The sequence below is a fragment of the Zonotrichia albicollis genome, chromosome 8 (genome assembly GCF_047830755.1).
Source record: "Zonotrichia albicollis isolate bZonAlb1 chromosome 8, bZonAlb1.hap1, whole genome shotgun sequence".
Taxonomy (NCBI): domain Eukaryota; kingdom Metazoa; phylum Chordata; class Aves; order Passeriformes; family Passerellidae; genus Zonotrichia; species Zonotrichia albicollis.
The window spans coordinates 18,741,423-18,763,641 of NC_133826.1; the positions used below are offsets into that span (position 1 = coordinate 18,741,423).

The window sequence follows — 22,219 nt, forward strand, 5'->3', positions numbered from 1 at the left end:
TATACGATACGAAGCTTTATGGCAGGGATAATTTAAAAGCTGAGCAGAAGGGTCAAATAATGACCACTGGATTCTAACCCTGATTCACTGTGGGACTCACAGGCAAGGCCCTTCCACTCCTCTACATGAAAAACTTAAAGCTTATTGGCAGGTACCTCACACTTTGATCAACTACAATGAAGACTACCAAAGTGAAATCTTAATACTCCACAAACACAACCAATAATGCCATCAATCTGATTAACTGCTGAGGTTTTTCTAAACCTTTGCCTTAACAGGAAAATATAAATATTTTCATACATCACAATAGGTCTGAACACGTCTACAAAATAAATACAATAATCTGCAGGCACTGGCTCACGTGCACATTTTGTTGTCAACAGGAAGGATGCAATTAATGACATTACTTAGCTGTTTGTAGATTATGCAGAAACCCTTGGGCCAAACTGTGGAGGAAAGTGCTACTTATAAATAATGTGGAACAAGTAACAAAAGTAAGTTTGAAGGCAGGTATGTAAAAAGCAATATTTAATTTGTCACCAAAACAGTCATTATCCATTACTTTAGACTGGCTTCAGATCCTAGTGGAATTTTTAGATAAAACAGAAATTTCAATACCTGAACTAACAAATATCCTCTCTGTTGTGATGCAAGCAAATTTGCAGCCCAGTGAAGTAGAATTTCTTCAACTATAATTAGTAAATGATTAGTATATATAAAAAATAATTCAACCTTGAATTCAAGATCATCCAAATTATGAGGAGAACTCAAGCCAGTGATCCCTAAAGCTCTCATGAAAAAAACATACCAAAAAATATCAGTTTTAATGTGATTCATAAAGGTGAGAACAGAAACACTAATACTTTTACTGTGAGTCACAGTATGATTTTCTTTCCTCTCAAGGACTAGGCAACCTGAACAGAGCCAGATTCTGCCTTTAATGCTTTCTGCCAAATTCAATAGATTGCAGTAAAATTTTCGCAGATTTTGAAACTCCAGGAAAGAGCAGAATTCAGCACAAAGGAAGCATCTGTGAGATACAGTGCTCAACCTTTTCCAAGAGCACTCAGAGGGCCAGCAAGCTCAACTCTCCAGCTCTGAGCAGAGACTGAATCTGCTGATCTAAGAATAAAGGTTGTCTTCCTGCCTGGGAGGGAAGCTGGCGTTTACTAAAGAGAGAACTGCCTGTTCAGTTATAGGAAAGGAGATTCACTTCCAGCAATGTCTTCATCGGCTGCATCTAGATCTTTGCTGCTGCCAAGAGATTTTCCCTGTTACATTTCCTGTCTTTGAGGGTGACCTGTATGAAGAAACCCCTCTGTTCCAAGAATAGCAGCATTCAACTTCTTAGCTGAACAAGAATACTCCAAAGGTGGGCACATAGGTGCAAGGGTCAGAAGGATGTGGAGTTTGGCTAAAGACAAAACTCCTGCTACAGAAGGCCCAGTGCTCTGCTGTCAGTAGCACTAAGAGTCATTGAGCACACAAGGCATTCATCTCTATGCTTCCATGGATTCTCTCTATGCTTCCAGAGAATCCTTCTAGAATTTGGCAATAAATACAGCTTCTTTATTTTTCTGTACTGGCAGCTCAGCTAAAGCTGTTCTCTTTCCTCCATCCTTCAGCACAAGCACTGCTCATCTCAATAATCAGCCTATTGATGTTTCAGAAATGGAAGAAAAATCCTTTTCAATCTCAATAAATCCCAGGAGGAATTCTTCCCAGTGCAATTCCTTCCCCTTCTTCTCTCAAGCATCACTGGCAATAATCAGCTCTACAGGGCAGAGGAAAAGGAGAGCAATATCCCCCCTGCACTTTACAGCAATTTGCATGCCTGGTATATTCCTGGAAAGAGCAATTTCTGTATTCCTGCTGGCACAGGAACCCCTTCTACTGCATATGCCAGCTGTAACCAGCCAACAAGTGACATTTTATTTAACAGAATTATTTGTGTACTTCTTCTCTAAGTCATAGGGCAAAAAGTTTTTGGAATATTCCATAACTGGCAGTGAAAGACTGCAATGGAGAATCTGAATGTTCTGACAACATAAACATCTGGACAAAATTAGGCAAGTTCAGGTACAGAAATATGATTGCAATGAAAAAGAGGACATTAGAAGCATATTTTACCTTGTTCTACCAGGGTCATACTACTTCAGATCACTGTACAAATTTCCCAAAGGTATGTATTAAAATTCTTAGCTCACAGATATTTTAACAGATTTTAAAAGCAGGGGAGGCCATCCTTCCCTAAGGCTATCCTTCCATTTTGATATACAGCAACAGTCTATAAATTATAAGGAAAAGAACAATTTTCATCTGAAGTCTAACAGTACCTTAAGTGCAGGCTCTCCAGTATTCTCAAGGACATATGCATAAACATCTTGCAGAGTCCTTAGATAAAAACAGTGCACATAATGTTGCAACACGGAGCGATAAGGATGATCATTTACTCTTATGGAATCATTTAAAAATATTAACCCAGCAATAATTAAATTACAGAAATTCTTGAAACTATCTCCATGGCAATCCTATCCTGTCTGTGATGTGACAATCCATTTGACAGCCAAGAACAGAATCTGAGAGGGATGTGATCTAAAATTAATATTTCTTCTTGTTTCACCTCTTTAACTCCATATTAATATATTAGCTGATTGATTTTCATGGCGTGTCTATACTACTAATACATTTTTTGCATTTATTGCCAACCATCTAATACCTGTCCCTTTCCTTGTCTTCTTCTCAGGATTCTTACAGCACTTTACACATATTCCTTAGACTGATTCCCTCCACCCAAGTCCAGGTTTTCTCTGTATTAGTCATTTTTCTGAATCCAGGCAAGCTGTGCCTAGTTTTAGCACCGCATGTCAATTTAAAAATCTAATTTGTCCTTCCATCCAGTATATTCTTAACTTGGTTCTAAATTCTGCGTTCTTTTCAACTCGAAATGTCAAGCCTGACTCATTCCAAATATTAGAGCTAGAGCAGCTCTGACATTGTTGATTTTCCAGTAAACTGACTCCATAAACAAACCTCCCCTAGTGTCTCCTATGCTTTACAACAGCCAGCACCTATATTAATAAATGACAATAAATCTGTACTTCTTAAAATAATAATGAGGTTTACTTTGTGACCTATATTTTCATATATTTCACATAACTCCTTATAAAGTCCCAGGACTTAAGTGACACTTAAATATTCACTTGCATTACAAGATATCTGAAGGTACATGAATATGTTTAAATGAGATAAATCTTGAAATGTAAGGTTGATAATCTCTAGTTGGGATTAAATTTCTGTATATACAGTCACAGACCTTTCCAGCAGCTACTTTAGGCTGCACAAATCTTCAAGAAATATTTCACACAGGCTAGGGAATATCACAGGATACACGATTCCCTCTGTGCCAATTCTCAGGGTTATGCTGTAACTACAGCAACCACTTAGATAGATGAGTAACACTGAAAAGTGGTTACTGCATTAAAAAGACCACTAAATATTCATCCATGTGCTCAACTCATCAAGTTAAGAACATTTTACAATACTGTGCCTTGTAGTTTCTCTTCTGACTTTGTTTCATTCATTGTGTTTCTCTCATTTAGACATGACTTGAACAGTAACCAAGGCTTCTATGAGACCATCTTCAAGAAACAACCTTGGTAGAATGAGCATCTCAGGCAGTCCATAGCTCTGCTTTTCTCTCTAGAATCAATTTCCTTGTTCTTCCTTATCATGAAAGAAGGAAATGGAGCTAAAATTCTTGGGAATGATTTACATACCTCTAGGAAAATTGTTATCAATTAAATTGCATGGCCTCCCTGTTCATTTAATTTATGAGTTCCCACTTAGTGTGGTGCAGATCTCTTCTAAAAATATGGCTTCTATATGCTTTGTTATTCCTGCTCTTTACCTTGTCTTTTTGAGACCATGGGCTATTCCTGGCCTATTTTCTCTTTAAAAATGCCATCCATGTACAAATGAGCACAGTGGCCTCAGTTTGGGAAATCCAGCAGCAGAAACCTTGGCCTTTAGTGATGCTCAAAGTAAAGCTCTGCTCTCCACTTGAAGCTAAAATTGTTGAGTGAGGTGACAGCCCTGGCAGGAAAAGCAGCAACAGTATTTCCAGCAGTAGCAATTTCAAGCTCATTATGCAGAGCTTCCCCTTGAGGCCATTTTCTTTGTGTTTTTCTTGTTCTCATTGCTTCTTGCTTGCTTAAACTGACAGCAAATGCCCTGGTCAATTTTCAGAGAAGTACATTTTCTATAGTAACAAATGACCAGTAGTTCTGCAGAAAATGAAAAAATAAATCCTAGATAAATCTGTGTGGTATTGATTAAACAGAAAATATCCTCTCTTGCATTTAACATGAGGATATAGGACCCTACTGCATAGCAGCTTCTGAAGGTCAACAGAAAAGATGTAAAAAAGAAAACTACTTTTCTAAAAAAAGATTTTGAAAAAACTCAGCCTTTTTGAACCTGTAAATTTTGTTTTAAATATGTACTCCCCATACTTTTTTGAGAAAAATATAAAAATTCAATATATTTGGTCATGTCCACTTACAAAAGAAAAATAACAGTAAAAGATTACATATCTAATAGTGCACTATTATCTGCATTACTTAGTTCTCCATAGTGTGGAGTAAGGCTGTATGGTACTAAACAGTAATGTTACTTTTGATAGGAACAAATATTCTTTATTTCCCTTTTTAATACATTGTAGACATACACTCAGTATGTAACAATGGTAAAGGCTGCTCTCTACGCAAAGACTTTACTCGTATTTGAAAGCAAGAGACACACGGTAGCCAAGCATTTATAAGCAGGAAGCCAAAAATGAACCATATGAGAACATAATCACAGAGACATGGACAACTTCACCATTCAGCGAATTATCTTCATTCTTTACCACATGAAAGGGAAAAATGGAAATATTTTGAAGTACAGAGTCTCTTAAGAGCTTCCTTTTTTCCTTAACTGAGCAACTGATCATGTGTGCAAATGGCATCTCCTCTGGAGCCCATCTGTGGTGTCCGATGGGCAAAGCCCCTGCAGAGCAGCACCAGGGCTGAAATCGCACAATGCCAAAGCAAAGGCTGGTCGTATAAAAGGTCATTTAGAGAAAGAGTTACCTGCCCTGCTGTTCCCAGAGTAACTAAGAGAAAGCCTTGTGCCATCACCAGAGGGCAACTGGTGGCACATGACAGCAGGGCCTTGCATGGCACTCGATGCTCCAGGATTGAGCACTGAGCACACAGCCCAGGCGGTGTGCCCGCCCTGCTGGGCTGCCCTGCACACCGAGCTCTGTGTTCAGCCCTCTCCACCTGCTGTGTTTGCCATTCCAGCTCCTGCCCCTGCACACCGAGCTCTGTGTTCAGCCCTCTCCACCTGCTGTGCTTGCCATTGCAGCTCCTGCCTGCCCTGCTGGGCTACCCTGCACACCGAGCTCTGTGTTCAGCCCTCTCCACCTGCCGTGTTTGCCACTGCAGCTCCTGCCTGCCCTCCACGCTGAGCTCTGCATCCAGCCCTCTCCACCTGCTGTGTTTGCAATTGCAGCTCCTGCTCATGGCTGCTGAATCTTTCGTACCACTGTGAGATGAAGAACATGCAGCTGCTCCGCACTGCAGCTCTCCAGGCAATTAGAAATGGCCAGGATGTGAGGAACACGCCCAGGAACGCCAATGTGGCATCTGGGGGCCAAGTAAGCGTCTGGCACCTGGCTCTAAAACTATCCAAATGCTGGCAGCTTTACAATACTGACATGAGTATTCTTGCTGAACACATTGCAATAGGTAGTAGACAAGAGACATTCATGAGAACTCTTACCCATGCATCAAGCTTTTCTAATTTTAAAAAGTAACATCAAAAAAACAGAGAAAAAATGTTAATCTAGAGAAAAGCTCTACATCTATAAAAATCCCTAGTAAATGGTGAGGAGAAGAGAGAAAAATTAATTCAAAACTGCCTTCTAAAGGCATAAATTCACATCTCAAACTGTGAAGTTACTTTAGGCTCTAATACTCCAGATATGGTTATCATAGGAAATTCTTAGAGTTTTTAAATTTTTCTCATTTTCTTTTTACAAAAACCAAGGATGCCATTACGTAAAGTTTCTGAACGCCACACTTCACAAACACACCTCCTTAGGAAAATGAGTTGTAATATGACCAGGTATCATTCAGATTTCAGCTGATTTTAGTCTCCTGATTGCTGATGGATACATGAAAAAGGTTGTTGTTAAATATAATTGTTTCATTAAGTAGTTTGAAAAATAACTCTACAAAAAAATTTTTCATTTTTCTCAAGGACTTAATTTCAACATTTAAAGTACTGTGGCATTTGTGAAGGAAAAAATGAAATGTTCAAAGCTCTATAATTTATCTTCTCTATTAGAAGATGAACTTCATATATGTTCATTTTTGCACTCAGCTGTATCAAGGAGGTCTTCCACTGGACTTTGAGTGACACGTGGAAAACACTGTGGCTCTTTACGATCTTACCTTGGTGAACCCCTTTGTTTCTTCACTGGCCAAGAAAACTGTACATTGTTCTGTCTGCTGAGGCACACTGGTTTTCTAACCCTTCTGTGCATATTGAAAACATGATTCCTTGATAAACACAATACCAATGCATCTGACACCCATACCAGTGATCATTTCCAACAGCAATGTTACTCTGAATTTTAAGCCTTAGGTGATCTATGCAACTGCGCTTTTCTACCCAGGATGAACATTCAATTGCAAAATTCAGCATAAACGGCCTTTCATCCCTGTTTGAATAAAATCTGATTAAATAAAAGGCATCTCTTAAAGATTCCAGTCACAAAGTAGTGGTTTTACACTCAGTATATGACTGTAGCCAACTGTTCTCAGAGGTTCAGAAGAAAGAGAATATTGGTATTTCTTGCTTTTCCCACTGTCTTACTTCTAGCTCACTTCTACTCAAGGCCAGCGATGTTTTGCAGATATATCATGCCAGAGATCAGTTCAAGGAAAGCCACTTTCACTGAATTGCCACTGCCATCAAACAATGGAAAATGGAGGACCAAACACGGGAACATTCTAAGTACCTTGTGTTTCAATAGAGCTATGAGAAAAACATGCTGTACATAAGATTAATACCCATAAGATTCCACAAAAATTGTTTTCTGGATTTTTGTGGCAAAATATGTATGTCTACAAAATATACACACAACTAGTTTATTACTTATGTTTATAATTATAAACTAATATTTTATTCATAATGATAAATTTAAGTAGACAGCTCAATAAAATAATTCTAAGCTTTTTATTAAAAATCACCTTCAAAATAAAATAGCTCTCTTTGTAATCACATAAGTAGCTCCACTGCTATTAATAATGGCCTCTGTATAAGCACCTCTTCCTTTACAATTACCTTAGGCTACAGTATAATTGCCAACAAATGAAATACATTAAGGTGGGGAACCCTTTTTCAGTTGAAATCTAACTAGTAGTAAGCTCAATAACTTCAACAGGAGCTGGACTAGTTGTGAAAACCATGGCACTCTAGGTTAAGAGCAACACCTCATCCAAAGTCTGGAAATAGATCTTAGATATGAATACTGTCCCAAGAGAATAAAACTAAGAAGACAATCCAATTTTACAGAGAAGCAGTAACAAATATTTGAGGAAGAAGTTTAACAGGTCAGATAAATCAGAAAGATAAGTCAAAAAATACAATGCCCACTCCTGAACATATTAACTTATAAGTCATTCTTCTAATATACTTTATGTCTTGACATTGTAAGCATTACTGCAAAGAATCCAGGTGTCATTAAAAATAAATTTAAAATACTTTAAAAGTCCATGCATAGAAGTACTTCGTCTAAAACTAAAACTTATTCTGAGCTGTCTCACATTAGGGTTATTTGTGCATAATATGTGCACTCAGCATAAAAACAGCAGTAACAAACCTTGACAATATTAATCCACACTTCTAGTGCCCCTGAGAGCCAGGAAACAAGTGACCAAATAGAAGCTTTCAAGTAGAGAAAAGTAGAGACAGCACCTTGCACTGACACTTGAGTAACACAGTCAAAGAGAATACAGAAGTTAACTTTTCAAGCTTCACTGACCAGGCAAACTCATGATGTTATTCCCAGAATAGTCACTAGAGATGCTGATTAGGGAGAAAGGACCCAAAAGAGGTCAGGAGGGCCTCTTCTAGCCTCACCTCAACCAACCAGGAAGCCCATACACAAAACAATTGGTGACCATTCCCCCGCATCTCCTCCCTCAGAACTGAAGGCTGCAATTTCAGTGCGCAATTATTTCTCCTTAAGAATGCCATTATAATAAATTAAGATACTGAAGTGATGTTTATAAGAAACAGAATCTTAATGATGTCATACAAGTGGGGGTAGAGGCCTGTTTATAAGCACCAGAAGCTTTAATAATTACTTAGCCCTGCTCAACAATGCAATGGGAATGAATTAGCCAGCAAGCTTTTTCACAAAACATTGCACAGCAACAACATATCCCATTTTTCTTTATCTGATAAAAACACAAGTAGAAGGACCTTTTCAATAATGATACTGTAAATTCTGTAGATCAAATATGGTGGATTTTCTTTATGGTGGGTTTCTCTATGGTGGGTTTTCTGCAAATATGATTTGCACCAATTTTGTCACTCTTTCAACTCTGCTACACAATGTCTATTTTACTGCTCCTGCCACAAATCCAGATGGCTGCAGATGTGCAGCTGGCAACACTATGTTGTCTGACCCTGTTTAGAAGTTTACACAATGCAGTGCTTGAATTAAGAGGAAGTCCCAAGTGCCCTCATTGGCACAGCAGCCAATGAGCTGAAACAGGAGTAGCAAGAGTGGGAAATTTCAGCAAAAATTTCCTAGTACAGGAAATGCCTACAAGACAGAGGGGAGATTGTATACTTTGCTGTGAAGACAGCAGAGCATAAAAACAGCTCTTTAAGGCATGCAATGCTATTCTCAAAACTAATTGCAAAGTCTATTGCCTGAAGTAAACCCAGCTACTCTTTTTCAATATGTGACTGTATCTCTTTCCACTCATGAAATAGTGCATAATGGCTTACCCTAACAAGGATCATCTCCTTTGCACAGATCTGTAAAATAATACTAAATATGCTGCTGGCTTTATCAAGTATCTTGAAAACAGCTCAAGTGATGAGAGAAGTGTTTTAAGGATGAATGAGTCTATTTTAAATTTTTAGATCTTATGAAGCTCTGACACTGACAGTCTTCAAGGTTGACTTTATAATGCTGGTTTTTGGTCTTCTCTGTGAAGAGAATAAAGGATATTATATAAAATACATACTGTTATGTAAATGTACAAACACATGCTTTTTTAGCAAGTCTTGGATGCAATCATTATTGGAGCAATTTAAACTACTACAAAGAAGTTCAAAGTATGCTGAAAGCTGTTTGCACACTTTCAGTGATAACAATTTAAGTATTCTGGTGTAAATGAATAAATTCTTTGAGGCATTGCATTTTTGCTGTTGGTATTCAAGGTTAAAAGTACATGTGAACTAAACTATGGATAGAAGTCAACCATGTAAACATGACCTTTTCTGGCAACATATTGTGCATACACACTTGCATAAGTAAACATACTTAGTTTTTTAAAGAAATAGTCTTTGCTCTATGATTTCCGTCTACTCCTAATCACACAATAATCACAATTCAGAAACAAAAGAAATACTGAGTAAAGCTGCAGTACTGACTACTAAAATGAATGTGGTTCCAGAAAAAGATTCTATCAGCACCAAACTCATTCACACACAGCACTCCACCTCAGGAAAGCCTTGTGATTTCAAATAGCACTGAAGCATGTGATTAAACTCCATCAATATCAAGATAATTCGTTAACAATACCAAGATAACAAATTAACAATCTAGCTCTGGTATAACTGTTCATGCAAAATCTCCTAGTGCTTTACAGAGAAGCCTAATTTCACAACTACCATTTGACAGTGAGGCATTAATGGCTACGTGTCCATCCTGCTTGAGTGCTCCGATCCCTTTACCAAGGCAAAGCCTGACAGAGCTCACAGCCCAGCTCTGTACATTCATTCTGCCAGCTGCAGATGTCCCCAAACCACTCACATGGCCCAAGGTCAATCTGCCTACAAATCTCATCTGCCTTTGCTAAGTGCTCTGGAAAGAGTCCCCGTGACCGACTGAAGCGCTGACTTCAGTCAAGCGTGAGCACTTGGCAAAGGGGCCCATCCCAACAGCTGGAATGTCCCCACGCCATTGACATGGAACATGCTTATGGCCTACAGCCTAATGCAAGCTCCCCAGTGCTCCCCTGAGCCCTCAGATGCTCAGTCATGTCTGTGCACCCTTAATGCATGATGGCAGCAGCCTCAGGCATGGCCTCATGGCAGAGCATTGATACACCCAACAGGGCCAAGGACACTCCTGACAGGAACAGGAAAAGCAGAACCTGAGCAGTGGAGAGGCTCTGGACACCCAGCTCACTCTATGGAAGTATGACCAAAGTACCATTAGTATGTGCCAAAGCTTGGGCATGGACACACATCGTTCTGCATGGAGCTGAACTCCTGCACAGACCTGCGCTTGTGGTCAGGCTCAGCCATGAGCCACCACACCTGTGAGGCTCCCCCTGCTCAGCACAGCCTGTCCTGGACAGCCTGGGCACACACTCTGTAAAACCCAAAAAATGAACACATCTTGGGCTAAGTCTTGATTAAAGCAGGTCAAGCTCAAATACTTCACCTCATGCTCCCCACAGGCTGCAAGTTCATGTCATTGTTTACTGCTCAGCTGGCCCGTGATTAAGAGCTCTTTAAGCAGAATTAATTTAGTCATGTCTGAGTCCTAAATTGCTACAGACAGGTCACAGAAATACCTATTACTACCCAAAATAACTACACTGGGAAGCTGAGTTCCTCTTACTGATTCTAATATTCAATACTTGATTTATAGAGAGCCAATATACACTGATTTATAAAGAGCCTTCACTATACACTGATTGAAGAAATCCCCAAAATATTACACAAAATCAGAACAATAAAAAATAAAATGTATGACAAATCCTTTTCAGAGACAGCACAAAACCTACCAACCGAAAACAACAGGTATTTCAATATGCTTTATAGAGAAAGAAAAAATATCTGGATAGCAGAATATTGTCAGGCTGATTTCTGTTCTTGGTAGCTGCTTTTTTCTTAATTATTATTTAGAAAACTAAAAACTCTGCCTTCATACATACTCTTTAACTGACATAGATGAGAGGCAAGAAGAAATAACAGCAGTGAAAGAAAAATAATATTTTTAAAACATAGCTATACTACGTTTATAATTGGCTGCACATTAGCAAGTGCATATGGTTAATGAAATTTCCATACAAATATACAATGTATAGCAATCAGGCAATGGATATTTAAGACACATTTACACAATTCACACAGAACTATAGATAATAAGTTGTCCAGACTGGCAAGCAGAAGTGGAATGCACGACCCGAGTTTTCATATTGTATAATCAGGAAGGTTTTTTATGCTGCTTCATACCCCAGGAAGTGGAATCCAAAATTAACAGTCAGTTTTGAATCAGTACTGAGAGTTTTTTTACACTAATAGATTTTAAAAAGCCTTAATACATACAGTCATTTTTCTACTGCAGGTTTGTTGGCATTTTACATAGAAAATAAACATATTCTGATCCACAGGTAAATAGAAGCGCTCTTAGTAAAGGCAGTTTGCCCACTAGAGATAGCAAGTGCTAGAACTGCTTTCCTAGTCACTGTCCAACACCATGGTCACTGCACTATGTGCAAATACAAAGGACTTTGTTTTCAATAGATACTCCTCCTTAGACCAGTATGTCTCATGTACAACTTTTTGAGCGCCAGAGATATGGTATATCCACTTCAGCTAGACTTTTTACTTGCAATCTGTGAGGTTACCACATGTCTGCTAAATAAAAAACCATGCATGATGAAAGCTGGGCCATCATGCACTTCAGTGTATCTGAGAGAGGCTACAAGAGCATATAAAGCTTTTTAAACATCACTCTGCTTTTAAGGCTGAAAAACACAGCTAAAGCTACTTACAATTCCACTTTGGCTGTAATTTATTATGTATCATATGGACACCCATCTCCTCAATCCTGCATGATGTACAGTGAGCAAGAATTGTTTAGCTGAAAAACTGATTATTACTTCAAGCCTCCTATTTTAGATTATAAACAATGATACAAACTCCTTAATCGCTCAGGATTAGTTGGATTAACAACTTCTCACTTAAACATAAGTGCATCATTTGTAGGACAAGCAGGCATTCAGCTGTTGCAAACAGAAGCCTGCCTGCCTTGTTCACATCTGCTTGCCACTTTACTTCCAGAGAACCCATCAAAGGATGAAGCATATGGCCTCGATATTGTTAGTGTTTGTAAATCACATGCATACTAAGCACAGCAGAAATACATTCCACTGCAAGTACAAACATAACTTCTGCAGGCACCACTCATGTAAGCCATCACAGCACAACAGGAAGACAGGCAGATAAAGAAGAATTCCCAAGAAAACACACAGTGGTTCTGAATTTTTAATTGTTTCTCCAGGTTATAGCTCTGTTGGATTAGTGGTTTAATGCTGAGATAAAACCAGCATCAGACTATCAAATCATGTATTTGTCTTGCTATGTGTCCCAACAGGCCAATACTGACATCTGGTACACAAAGTTACTGCAGACCTAACAGCGTGATTTATTTTTTTATTCTTAAGTAGAGTTGCAAAGCAATTATCCATTCACAAAGGAAGAGCATGACATAAACTGTCCCTTAGCTTTAAACTTCTCCTGCATTGCAGACAAGGGCATTCCTTCTCCCAAAAAAGTGGCTTCCTGAAGTCCCTAGCACTTGCATATTTCAAAAACCAAAACAAAACAAAAGGCAGCAAGTTTTCTATCTTTCCTACAAACACGTGGGAATGGAAGAAGAAACCTATCATGGAAAGAAGTTGCAGCTGTGCACACAGGTTAAAACAGGACTATGATGACAGGGACCAAATGAGCCCTGCAAGAACAATGTGATCACAGAGCAAACAAAGTTGACTGGCAATTCCTTATTCATGGAACATTTTAACAGCTGAAAAATGTGCCAGCAAGAGAAAGGCACATAAGACTAAAAAGCTTAAGCTTTCTAATATATAACCTATTTCAATAATCTTGGAATTATTTTCTTTGATTAGCTAATTAGTTTCTCAAAACCATTTCCATTCGATTTCAGAGGCTGCTTAGTCTACTCAATTCATATGAGTCAGGACGCAAAACTTTAATCTGCTGTTGCTCTATCACTGTCTTATCAAAAACAGCACCATGAGATGTTCAAATATCATAATAAAAGTTCACTGTTCCCAGAAAAAGAGCACTAGGATAGACTGCATACCTTGCTGGGCAATTCCTTAACTTTTTCAGGAAGTTGTACATAAAACTGAAAACTTGAATACCTTCCTAATACCCTTGGGATTTTTTTGCCCTGTAACACAGCTGCTGGCAACTGTTCATCCTTGCATTATTTATCAAGCTTCCTTGATTATTTTCTGGAAGAAATGACATAACACTTTAATCTCCTTCAGGATGCACAGAGGTCACTACTTCTTCAAGTACCAGACCAGGAGAAAAGTCTGTTCAATTCTGAGCATCATAGGATGGCCTCAGTTGGAAGGAACCCTTAAAGATCATCTGGCTCCCAATCCTTCAACCAGGTTGCTCTAAGTCCCACCCAACCTGGCCTTGAACAATTTTAGGGATGGAGAATCCATAGTTTTCCTGGGCAACCTGTTCCAGTGTCAAACCACCCTCAAAGTGAAGAATTTCTTCCTAACATCTATTCTAAAGCCACAGTCCTTCACTTTAAACCCTCGTCCTACAACTAGGAACCCTCATAAAAAGTCCCTCTGCAGCTTTCCTGTAGGCCCCCTCTGTACAGTGGAAGGTGTTCTAAGGTCCTTCCAAAGCCTCCTCTTCTCCAAGCTGAACCACCTCAGCTCTCTCACCCTGTGTTCACAGGAAATATGTTCCAGACCCTTGATCTCCTCTGTGTTCCTTCCCTGGACTCCCTCCAGCAGGTCCACATTATTTTATGCTGGGGACCCCAGAGCTGGATGCAGTGCTGCAGTGGGGTCTCACAAAAGTGAAATGGCACTGTGCTTTAGTTTTTTTCCAATACGATCAAGGTGTCCATAGAAGCCAAAGTGATTTGGTACCAACCATGAAGTAAAAAAATAATCAGCCTAAAGTAGGTTGAAGGACCATTTGTGAAGGTAGTGGCTTTTACTGACTAAGATGAGGAATGAAGAAACAGCTCAGGCATGAGGCACAGCAAATTCACAGAAAATACTTTCAGGACTTTAATTCTAGATTGTGCTTTTCCTCATATTATAACAGACAACTGAGTATTTTGATGTCCCAGCTATTACAATCTAGAACCCTTTTTCACATATGGCACTAAGTTACACGCTAGTAGAACAGTTTCAGTGAACTACGGGTTAACTAAAATCTTCTCTGCCAGGACCATTTTGAGAACTCAGCCTGATAAAATCTGATCAGTCCCTGATGTCACAGCACACAGAATCACAGATGTCAAAAGGAAAATAGGTCCAAGCAGGTTCAGAAAGGAAGACTGAGATGGGAGATGTCCAATCACATCACCTAGATCTATGTGCTGGAACCAAGTGGTGCATCTCCTTCAGGTCTCTGCATATTCTTCAACTGCTCTTCAGCTACTCAGACCTGGAGCTATTAAGATAGCAAAGACAGTGAAGAAGAAAGCAGACTTAGGAAATCTGTGCAGATACTTCAAAAGGTATCTTCTCTTTTTCAATTTTCACAGACTGATCTTGTTTTTTCTGAAGTATTGGGGTACAGTAAATTTGATACAAGAACAATTGTATTGCATCTTTCACTTTACAGTCTTTCCTTTGCCAGGATTCAAAATTTCCTCCTCAAAGAAAAAAGTTACTGACTAAAGCTAAGCTCAAGGCAGAATGTCTCACTTTTGACATCCGTTCCTTGGTTGGTATGTGCCAAATCTAGAGATTCCTCCAGTCCACTTAAAAAAAAAAAAAAAAGAGAGAATGCAATACTTCATGTCTAAATGGCAAATATTTTTTTCAGTGATGACATTAGAAGTATTATCCTAAAACAAATTACTCTTTAATACGTTTGCAGAGAAACAAATATGCTAGGAACTCACCTAAGCAAATAGAAGTGTATATTTTATGGATATGTATTGTAATAATATATTTGTTACTTGGAAATAAAAACAAACACCATTTGCATAATTGAACTGTGTACATATGTTAATAAAAATATGTCAGTATCTCCTCCTAGCTTTTATATGGCAGTCAGCATACATCTCAGGTCTAATACATTACATTTTATACCATTTATTGTTTAAACAGTTTTGACATTTTAAATAATCCATATTAGCACATGGAATAAAAGAATCCCTGAGTACACTTCACAGTATTTTAAAGAGGTCAAAATTATTAACATCTACCAGAAAGAAACAATGCAGAACTGATCACTCTATAGACTCTGAAAACATGAGACACTAGCCTCACCGTTCTAGAAAACATCTCTACTGGAAGCTAAAGGATTAGACTGACGTGGATTTCCCAAGCTACATCTGTCATAACAAGTTTAAAAAAGCAACCAGCCCACTGAGCAAGAACTGGCACATTGGGAAATGGCTTAAATAGCACTGAGCCCTCAACTAGCAGTTTTATGCTTATTACATATTTGAATAGACTCAAATCAAGAACCTATTTCCTGTCACCTTCACATTTGACTTTAAGATTAAAAAAAAGAAGGAAAAAAAAACAAAACATGTATTGAGAATTCCTCAATACACCAGAGATTTCAGGGTATTAGTGCTGTGGACAGTAAAAAGATAGGAGCACAGAGCCTGTAGTACTCTTCCAAATCTGATTCACAAAGGGGAAAATGGGACCCCACAGGGGCACTGCTTCTGCCCAAGTCTCAGAGTTTTCCCTCACAGAATATCATACTTAGGGCTTTTCCACTCTTCTGATTGCAATTTCCACCATTTTTAAAAGATTTTACTGCTTGTGTGCCTAATGCTCCTTACACAAACACATCTGCTCATTCAAGTCACTACCGGTGCCTAAAAGCATGACCTAGGACATCAACAACTAAAACTTTAACACTTGAAGGGACCATATATTTTATTACATGCTAAGCTGCAGTTGTAAAAGAGGAGCTCTTCTCATCCTACAGCAAGGTTGCTGGACTTCTCTACAAGTTTCCTACAGTTGCTGCAATACCTGTGAATCCCATGTATGGTTTGGGTCAGAGGGGATCTTAAAGCTCATCTAGTTCCAGCCCACCCACCACAGGCAGGGACAGCTTCCACAGGCCAGGCTGCTCAAAGCCCGCCCAGCCTGGCCTTGAACCTGCCAGCTGCCACAGCTTCTCCAGGCAACTCTGAAGCTGCAGGGGCTTTAAACAGAGACATCTTAGCAGACAATAAATTTGTTACAGCCAAAGTGACTCCTTTGACTCCTTACTAGATCCTACACAAACTATGAGATATTTAGAATAGAATAGTTCAGCTGGGAGAGACCTACAATAATCATCTAGTCTAGCTGCCCACCAAGTCACAGCTGACTAAATATTTGGTAAATACATGGTAATTACTTGACCAAAGGCTGCAGATACACAAATCCAGTAAGTCTCAAGTACAGAGTACAAAACTTCTTTCCTTCAGTCAGTTTCCCTTTCCCAAGACAACTTGAATCACAGAGATTTTTTTTAAAAAAGCCATCACAAAAACAAACAAAAAAACCAAAGAAAATCCTCAACAACAACAAACAACTAAAAATCAACACAAAGAAACAAAACCCAACAAAACAAGGAAACAAAGAAAACCCCAACACACAAAAAACCCAAACAAATAAGCCAAAACCCCAACAAAAAGTCAAGCATTCCAGTAGAGCAAGCAGTCTCTGCTTCAGCCCTGGGACTGCAGTTCTCAGATCACACTTCAAGCACCTGTGCCTTGCCAGCCGGCTGCATCTGTCCCTGGATGCCACGGGGGCAGATGGGCTGAGGAGGCAGACTGACTCAGGAATGAAAGCCTGGCAGCAATGCTGCACCAGGGCTGTAGGAACATACGAGCAGGAAGCAGCATTTTAAAGACTAACCAGAAAATTTCCAGGATGAACACAGCTCTCACAGAACATCCCTGACAGATGACACAGGTTGTTATCTGCACATGGCTGTGGCTGCCCTGTGAGCAGACACTCAGCTCAGCCCCGTGGCCCGACACTCCGATGTGGCACAGGGGTTTGGGATGAGCAGCCACATGACAGCCTCACAGCAGCCAGAGACCCACTGCTGAGGAGATGCTCATCAAGACAGATCCTGCTACTGGTACTTTTACTTTTTTAGTTTTCTACTAGCAGGCATAGAGAAAAGAAAATCATTATAAAAACTCTTTTTTTATGATTTTTGAGCAACTTCATTCAAGCTCAGTGCAATAGAGCCACTGAGTCACATTAAGGTAACTTGAAGCAAGCACTCTATGGCTCCAATTAAACAAGTCCAATCACTTAAGAAAACCTCAGTTGCTATGAACACCAAGGTAAAGATTCTGTTGCTCTACCTCAAAACTCCAGAAAGAGCATTAACCCCATACACCAAACAAGCAGGAAAGAAAAGCATTTTTTTAAAAAATCATTAATTATATTACTTAATATCCTATGTTCAAGGACAGTACTCATTGTGGGAAAAAAACCCTGAAATTGCATTCACAGAAATCTGTTTCGTTCACTAGCCTACATCTGCATGTAGACTTTACAGACCAAAATAAGGCTATGTTACATGATTCATTTTTATATTTCATTTACAGAAACAAAATTACAAAGAACATGCACGTCCAAAATGCCATAGCAAGAAACAAATGAAATAGAAGAGAATCTGATCTCTAAAACCTACGACAACTTGAAACATACAAGTTGTTTTGGTGAAGAAATCTTACTTTCACCACTCCTTTCAATGAAAGGAACAAGCAAAGGCAATGTACATGCTCCTGCACAACTGAGTATGCCATCCTGGGAAAACACTAAGTCCACGAGGATTGCTCAAGGCAAATCAGAAAAAAACTCTATGCAAAAAGTAAAAAATCCATCTATTTAATAAAGTTAATGATTAGACAATGCTGTTGAATTCATGAGACTCCCAGAAGCTGAATTTTTTGTTTAATAAAACAAAATGAAAATACTTTTTTAAAACAGAAACACAGGCATCTTCAATGTGGTTTTCCATGTCCTGACATCCCAAAGCATGTCATCTGCCTAAACGACTGGTGATTGGAAGGTGAACCACAGTTAAGTATCATTAAATTCTATTATTAGCTTTTGAGCAAGGCTAATTACAAGACTGCCAACCCAAAATGTCATGGAGATTGCTCTGACGTAATCATCTAGCACCCAGGAAATGAATGGAAACTACCAATCCATCTTGCTGACACATAACAGGAAAAAGAGATGCTCAACATGAATATCTGACATAATCTTTATAACTTCCTGAGGTAAACAAAAGAAATAGAATTAAAAGCAAAACAAACACCACACACCGACATCAGAGAAACATCACAGAAAAAAACCAGCAAAACTCCCTTTTTGAATCTCAACAGTATTTATGGGTTTAAAACAACAAATAGGTAAAAGTAGTCAAATAACTGATGCACAAATCAAAAGAACTCAAAAAAGCCAAAATGCTACATAATATGCTTCGCCAAATGAAGAAATTTAATTCCTTGGGAGGAAAAAAACCAATTAAAAAGAGAACCAAGTCTCAATACTAAGGCTGATACTGACCATAAGGTTTTATATTTGATACCATCTGAGATTTCATGATGCTACAAAAGCAGAAATTATGCCTGGGATTACCATAGCCTTAACCTGATGAGGCTTTTTCTACTCCTAATTTGTTACGTTTTCCTGAAAAAGAATTATTGCGATAAAAAAATAATTGCCATCTCAAAAGGCCTCTTCTTAATGCATTCTTTTACTATTCTAATGCTTACAGTTGATTAAAATCAACTCTTTACAAGGGTTTTCTGTATGTGTAACTGTGCATGCACCTGGTAAGTCTATATATAATCCATCCCCAATAGTCAAATGTTCCCCTACAGGTCTTTCCTCCTCAGTATGGTGAGAAATCACTGAATGATGTTAATGCCCTCGTTATCTGAAACACAGAGTACCTTCAACAGCTTGAAAGGCATCTCACTGCTTTTCCAAAAAGCTTTCTCTGAGCTGTTTCCCGAAAAAAGATCCCCACAGAAAATCGATTAAATAAATCACTTTTTAGCCACACCTGTTTAAAACTGATTGACGGCAGATCATGTTCAATTAGAGACACAGGTTTCATTTGCACACACATCAGTAACTGTGACATATGTAGACAACTAAATCAAGTAAAACTGCTCCCTGCTCCTTGCACGTACCAGTCGACTTTTAGAAAACAAAACTGACAGAGGGATTTTCTAATTAGTACCGGATGACACACCAGTAAGTGGTAGCTGTAAACCGGGTTTTCCTCAGGTTGCCCATCTATCTGCAAGCGACGCTCGTTTCGAAAAAGAAAAGATAATTTTTTACCAAAAGGAGTCGCACGGGGCTGGAAATACAGGCACTGCAGTTACATAAACCGGTGCTAAAAATAAACTTGAGAGGCGCGGTGGGCACGGTGGGGCAGGGGCTGGGGGCGGCAGCGCTGCCCGCCGGGGCCCGGGGCCGGGCCGCAGTCCCGGCAGCGCGGAGGATCCCTGCCCGCCGGGCCCGGCCCGCAGCCGCCCGCCGGCGGCACCGCTCCGGCCGGGACCCGCGGCCCGCCCGGCCCGGCCCGCTCCAGCCCAGCAAGTCACCGGAGTGCGGTACGGGCGGCCCCTGCTTACCACCAGCACGGGCACGCCTGCGGTCAGCGAGTAGAGGAGCACCGGCGGCACGGCGCTGCGGTCCTCCGGGCCCGGGTAGGGCTTGCGGTACGCGCCCTCGTAGCAGAAGAAGCCTTGCACGTTGACGGTGAAGGTGTCCGTGTACTCGAAGTAATAAGCCAGCATCACGGTCCCTGCCATGATCACCATCTGGAAGTAAAGCATGCTGGTGAGCGGAGAGGGCACTCGCATGTACGTGGGCTCCGGCGGCCGCGGCAGCCCCTCTCCCCGGCGGCGCGCTCCGCCCGCTCCCCGGCGGCATCCACCGCGGGCGGGGGCGGCTCAGCGGCGCCCGGGAGCGCGGTCAGCCCGGCGGGGAGCGCGGCCCGGGCACAGGAGGACAGCACGACAGGGCAGCGGGGGCCCGGCCCGCCGCTCCGGCAGCGGCTCCAGCGCGGGCACCGGCTCGTACGGCGGGCGGGCGGAGCGTGGCGGCGGCAGGGGCAGCCCCGCCCCGCCCCGCCCCGGGAGCAGCGGCCGCGCCGGACCGGGCGGTGAAGGGAATTGCTCGACCCCCGTACGGCTCCCGCGGTACTGCCGGGATTAGTAAGGGAACCCTCCGCTCTTTCTCCTCCGCCTCCTGCGGGACGGGGACCACCGCGGGTCCCTCTCTGCGACGACTCGCACACCTGTAGGACGGGCGGGCACAGGGACGGGCAGCTCCCGCAGGCGCACGCACTCCCGGCCCGGCCCGGCCCGGCCCGGCCCCGGCAGTGCCAAGAGCCACAGCTCGGACGGGCTCGGGCACGCACACCGATCGCCACTATTGGCCGGGGTGGGAAAGATCTCAACATGGAATCACAGAAGCACAGCCTCAGGTTAGGAAGGACCTCTGAGATCATTGAATCCAACTAACACCACCATGTCAACTAAACCATGGCACTAACTCCCACATCCAGTCTTTCCTTAAACACCTCCATGTATTCTTGTGTTATTCTGTGATTTTACAAGAAAATCATTCTTCACTTTTGCTCTATGGCTTGCCAGGCAGTTTCATGGCAGCAGTTTTGGAGATACATTGTAGTTGCATGTTAACAAAAGACTCCATAATAAAGTTTAAAATTAGATTCCTTAACATACACCCAACATAATAAGTTTAGTGTATTTATTTATATTAAAAAACTTGTCAACATATAGCATTTATCCTGAGCATATCTACTTGTTTGGGTGATCAGATATGTGAAATACATTTGACTTATACAATCAACTTGTGCTCTGGCTCATTTCTGGCCCCAGTAGAAGTTCCCTACAGTCCCACAACTACCCACCCTGACCCCCCAGTCCTTCCAAAACTGGGAACTGAAGTAGTCTTTTGTATATGGATAGCTATGAAAACAATTAACACTTAAAGCTTTTCTTTAACAGCTATAAAGAAAATTGGTAGCTGGCCTTGAATCTATCCTCACTCAAGTAACATCCTAAAGTAAGAGGAGAGTCTGCACCAGTGCTGAGAGAAGTCATACACATAGGAACACAAAAGAGTTCTATTTAAAAATACATATACAGCAATACACACAAGAATAGACAGCTGTGCCCAAGGCTTGTACAGAATCACGCATGTGTGGGCTCTAGTCTGGATCCCCAGAGCCAGCAGATAAAACAGCTCCTTAAAGGCACACACTCCACCCCAAATGTTACAGGGGTGAAAAACACTCTTAATGGACACTTCAGCCATAGAGTCCACTTATCTTACATAGTAAAGGTGGTAAAAATTAACAAATGAGGTGAGATCACCCTGTTTTATAATGACTAATCATCCTTCTAGTGCTGTACTTTGGCTTTAACTGTTCCTTTTCCTCCCTTTCTTGAGAATTTTTTCAATATTCAGTGATGTTAGTCTCTGTGCATTTATTTTTAATCAGCCCTTGAAGAACACACTCATCACGTCTGGATTCCACATCCAGTCTATTTTTATGTGCTTTTAACACACTCTCCAGAAGAATCTAAATCATGTAATTCGCACTGCACTCACCAGACTTAGCTGGATAGCTCCCTACCTTTGTGAAAAATCTGTAGTGAGACATGAGACATCTTGTGGTGAATTCTGCCTAGCACAAATTCTATTTTCCCCATTTCATTAGCACTGTCTAATACACATCACCATACACATAAAAATTGTAATCCCAGAAATTGCATAGAGACACCCTCATTTTAGGATGTATGGCCTGATCCAAAGACAAAAGTCAACAGTTGGACTGCAGTGAGCACAAGACTCAGCTCTTTAGT

General features: G+C 40.6%; 1 protein-coding gene across 1 annotated transcript in view; it reads right to left on the reverse strand.

Annotated features, from left to right (window-relative positions):
• The window catches only part of PLPPR5 (phospholipid phosphatase related 5), a 44,894-nt gene extending 24,494 nt beyond the window's left edge, over positions 1-20,400 (reverse strand). Inside the window, exon 1 of the mRNA XM_005482053.4 lies at positions 19,955-20,400. Coding sequence (XP_005482110.1) covers positions 19,955-20,185 — 231 coding nt within the window. The 5' untranslated portion in view covers positions 20,186-20,400. The remainder of the gene's footprint in view (positions 1-19,954) is intronic.
• Positions 20,401-22,219: the final 1,819 nt, after the last annotated feature.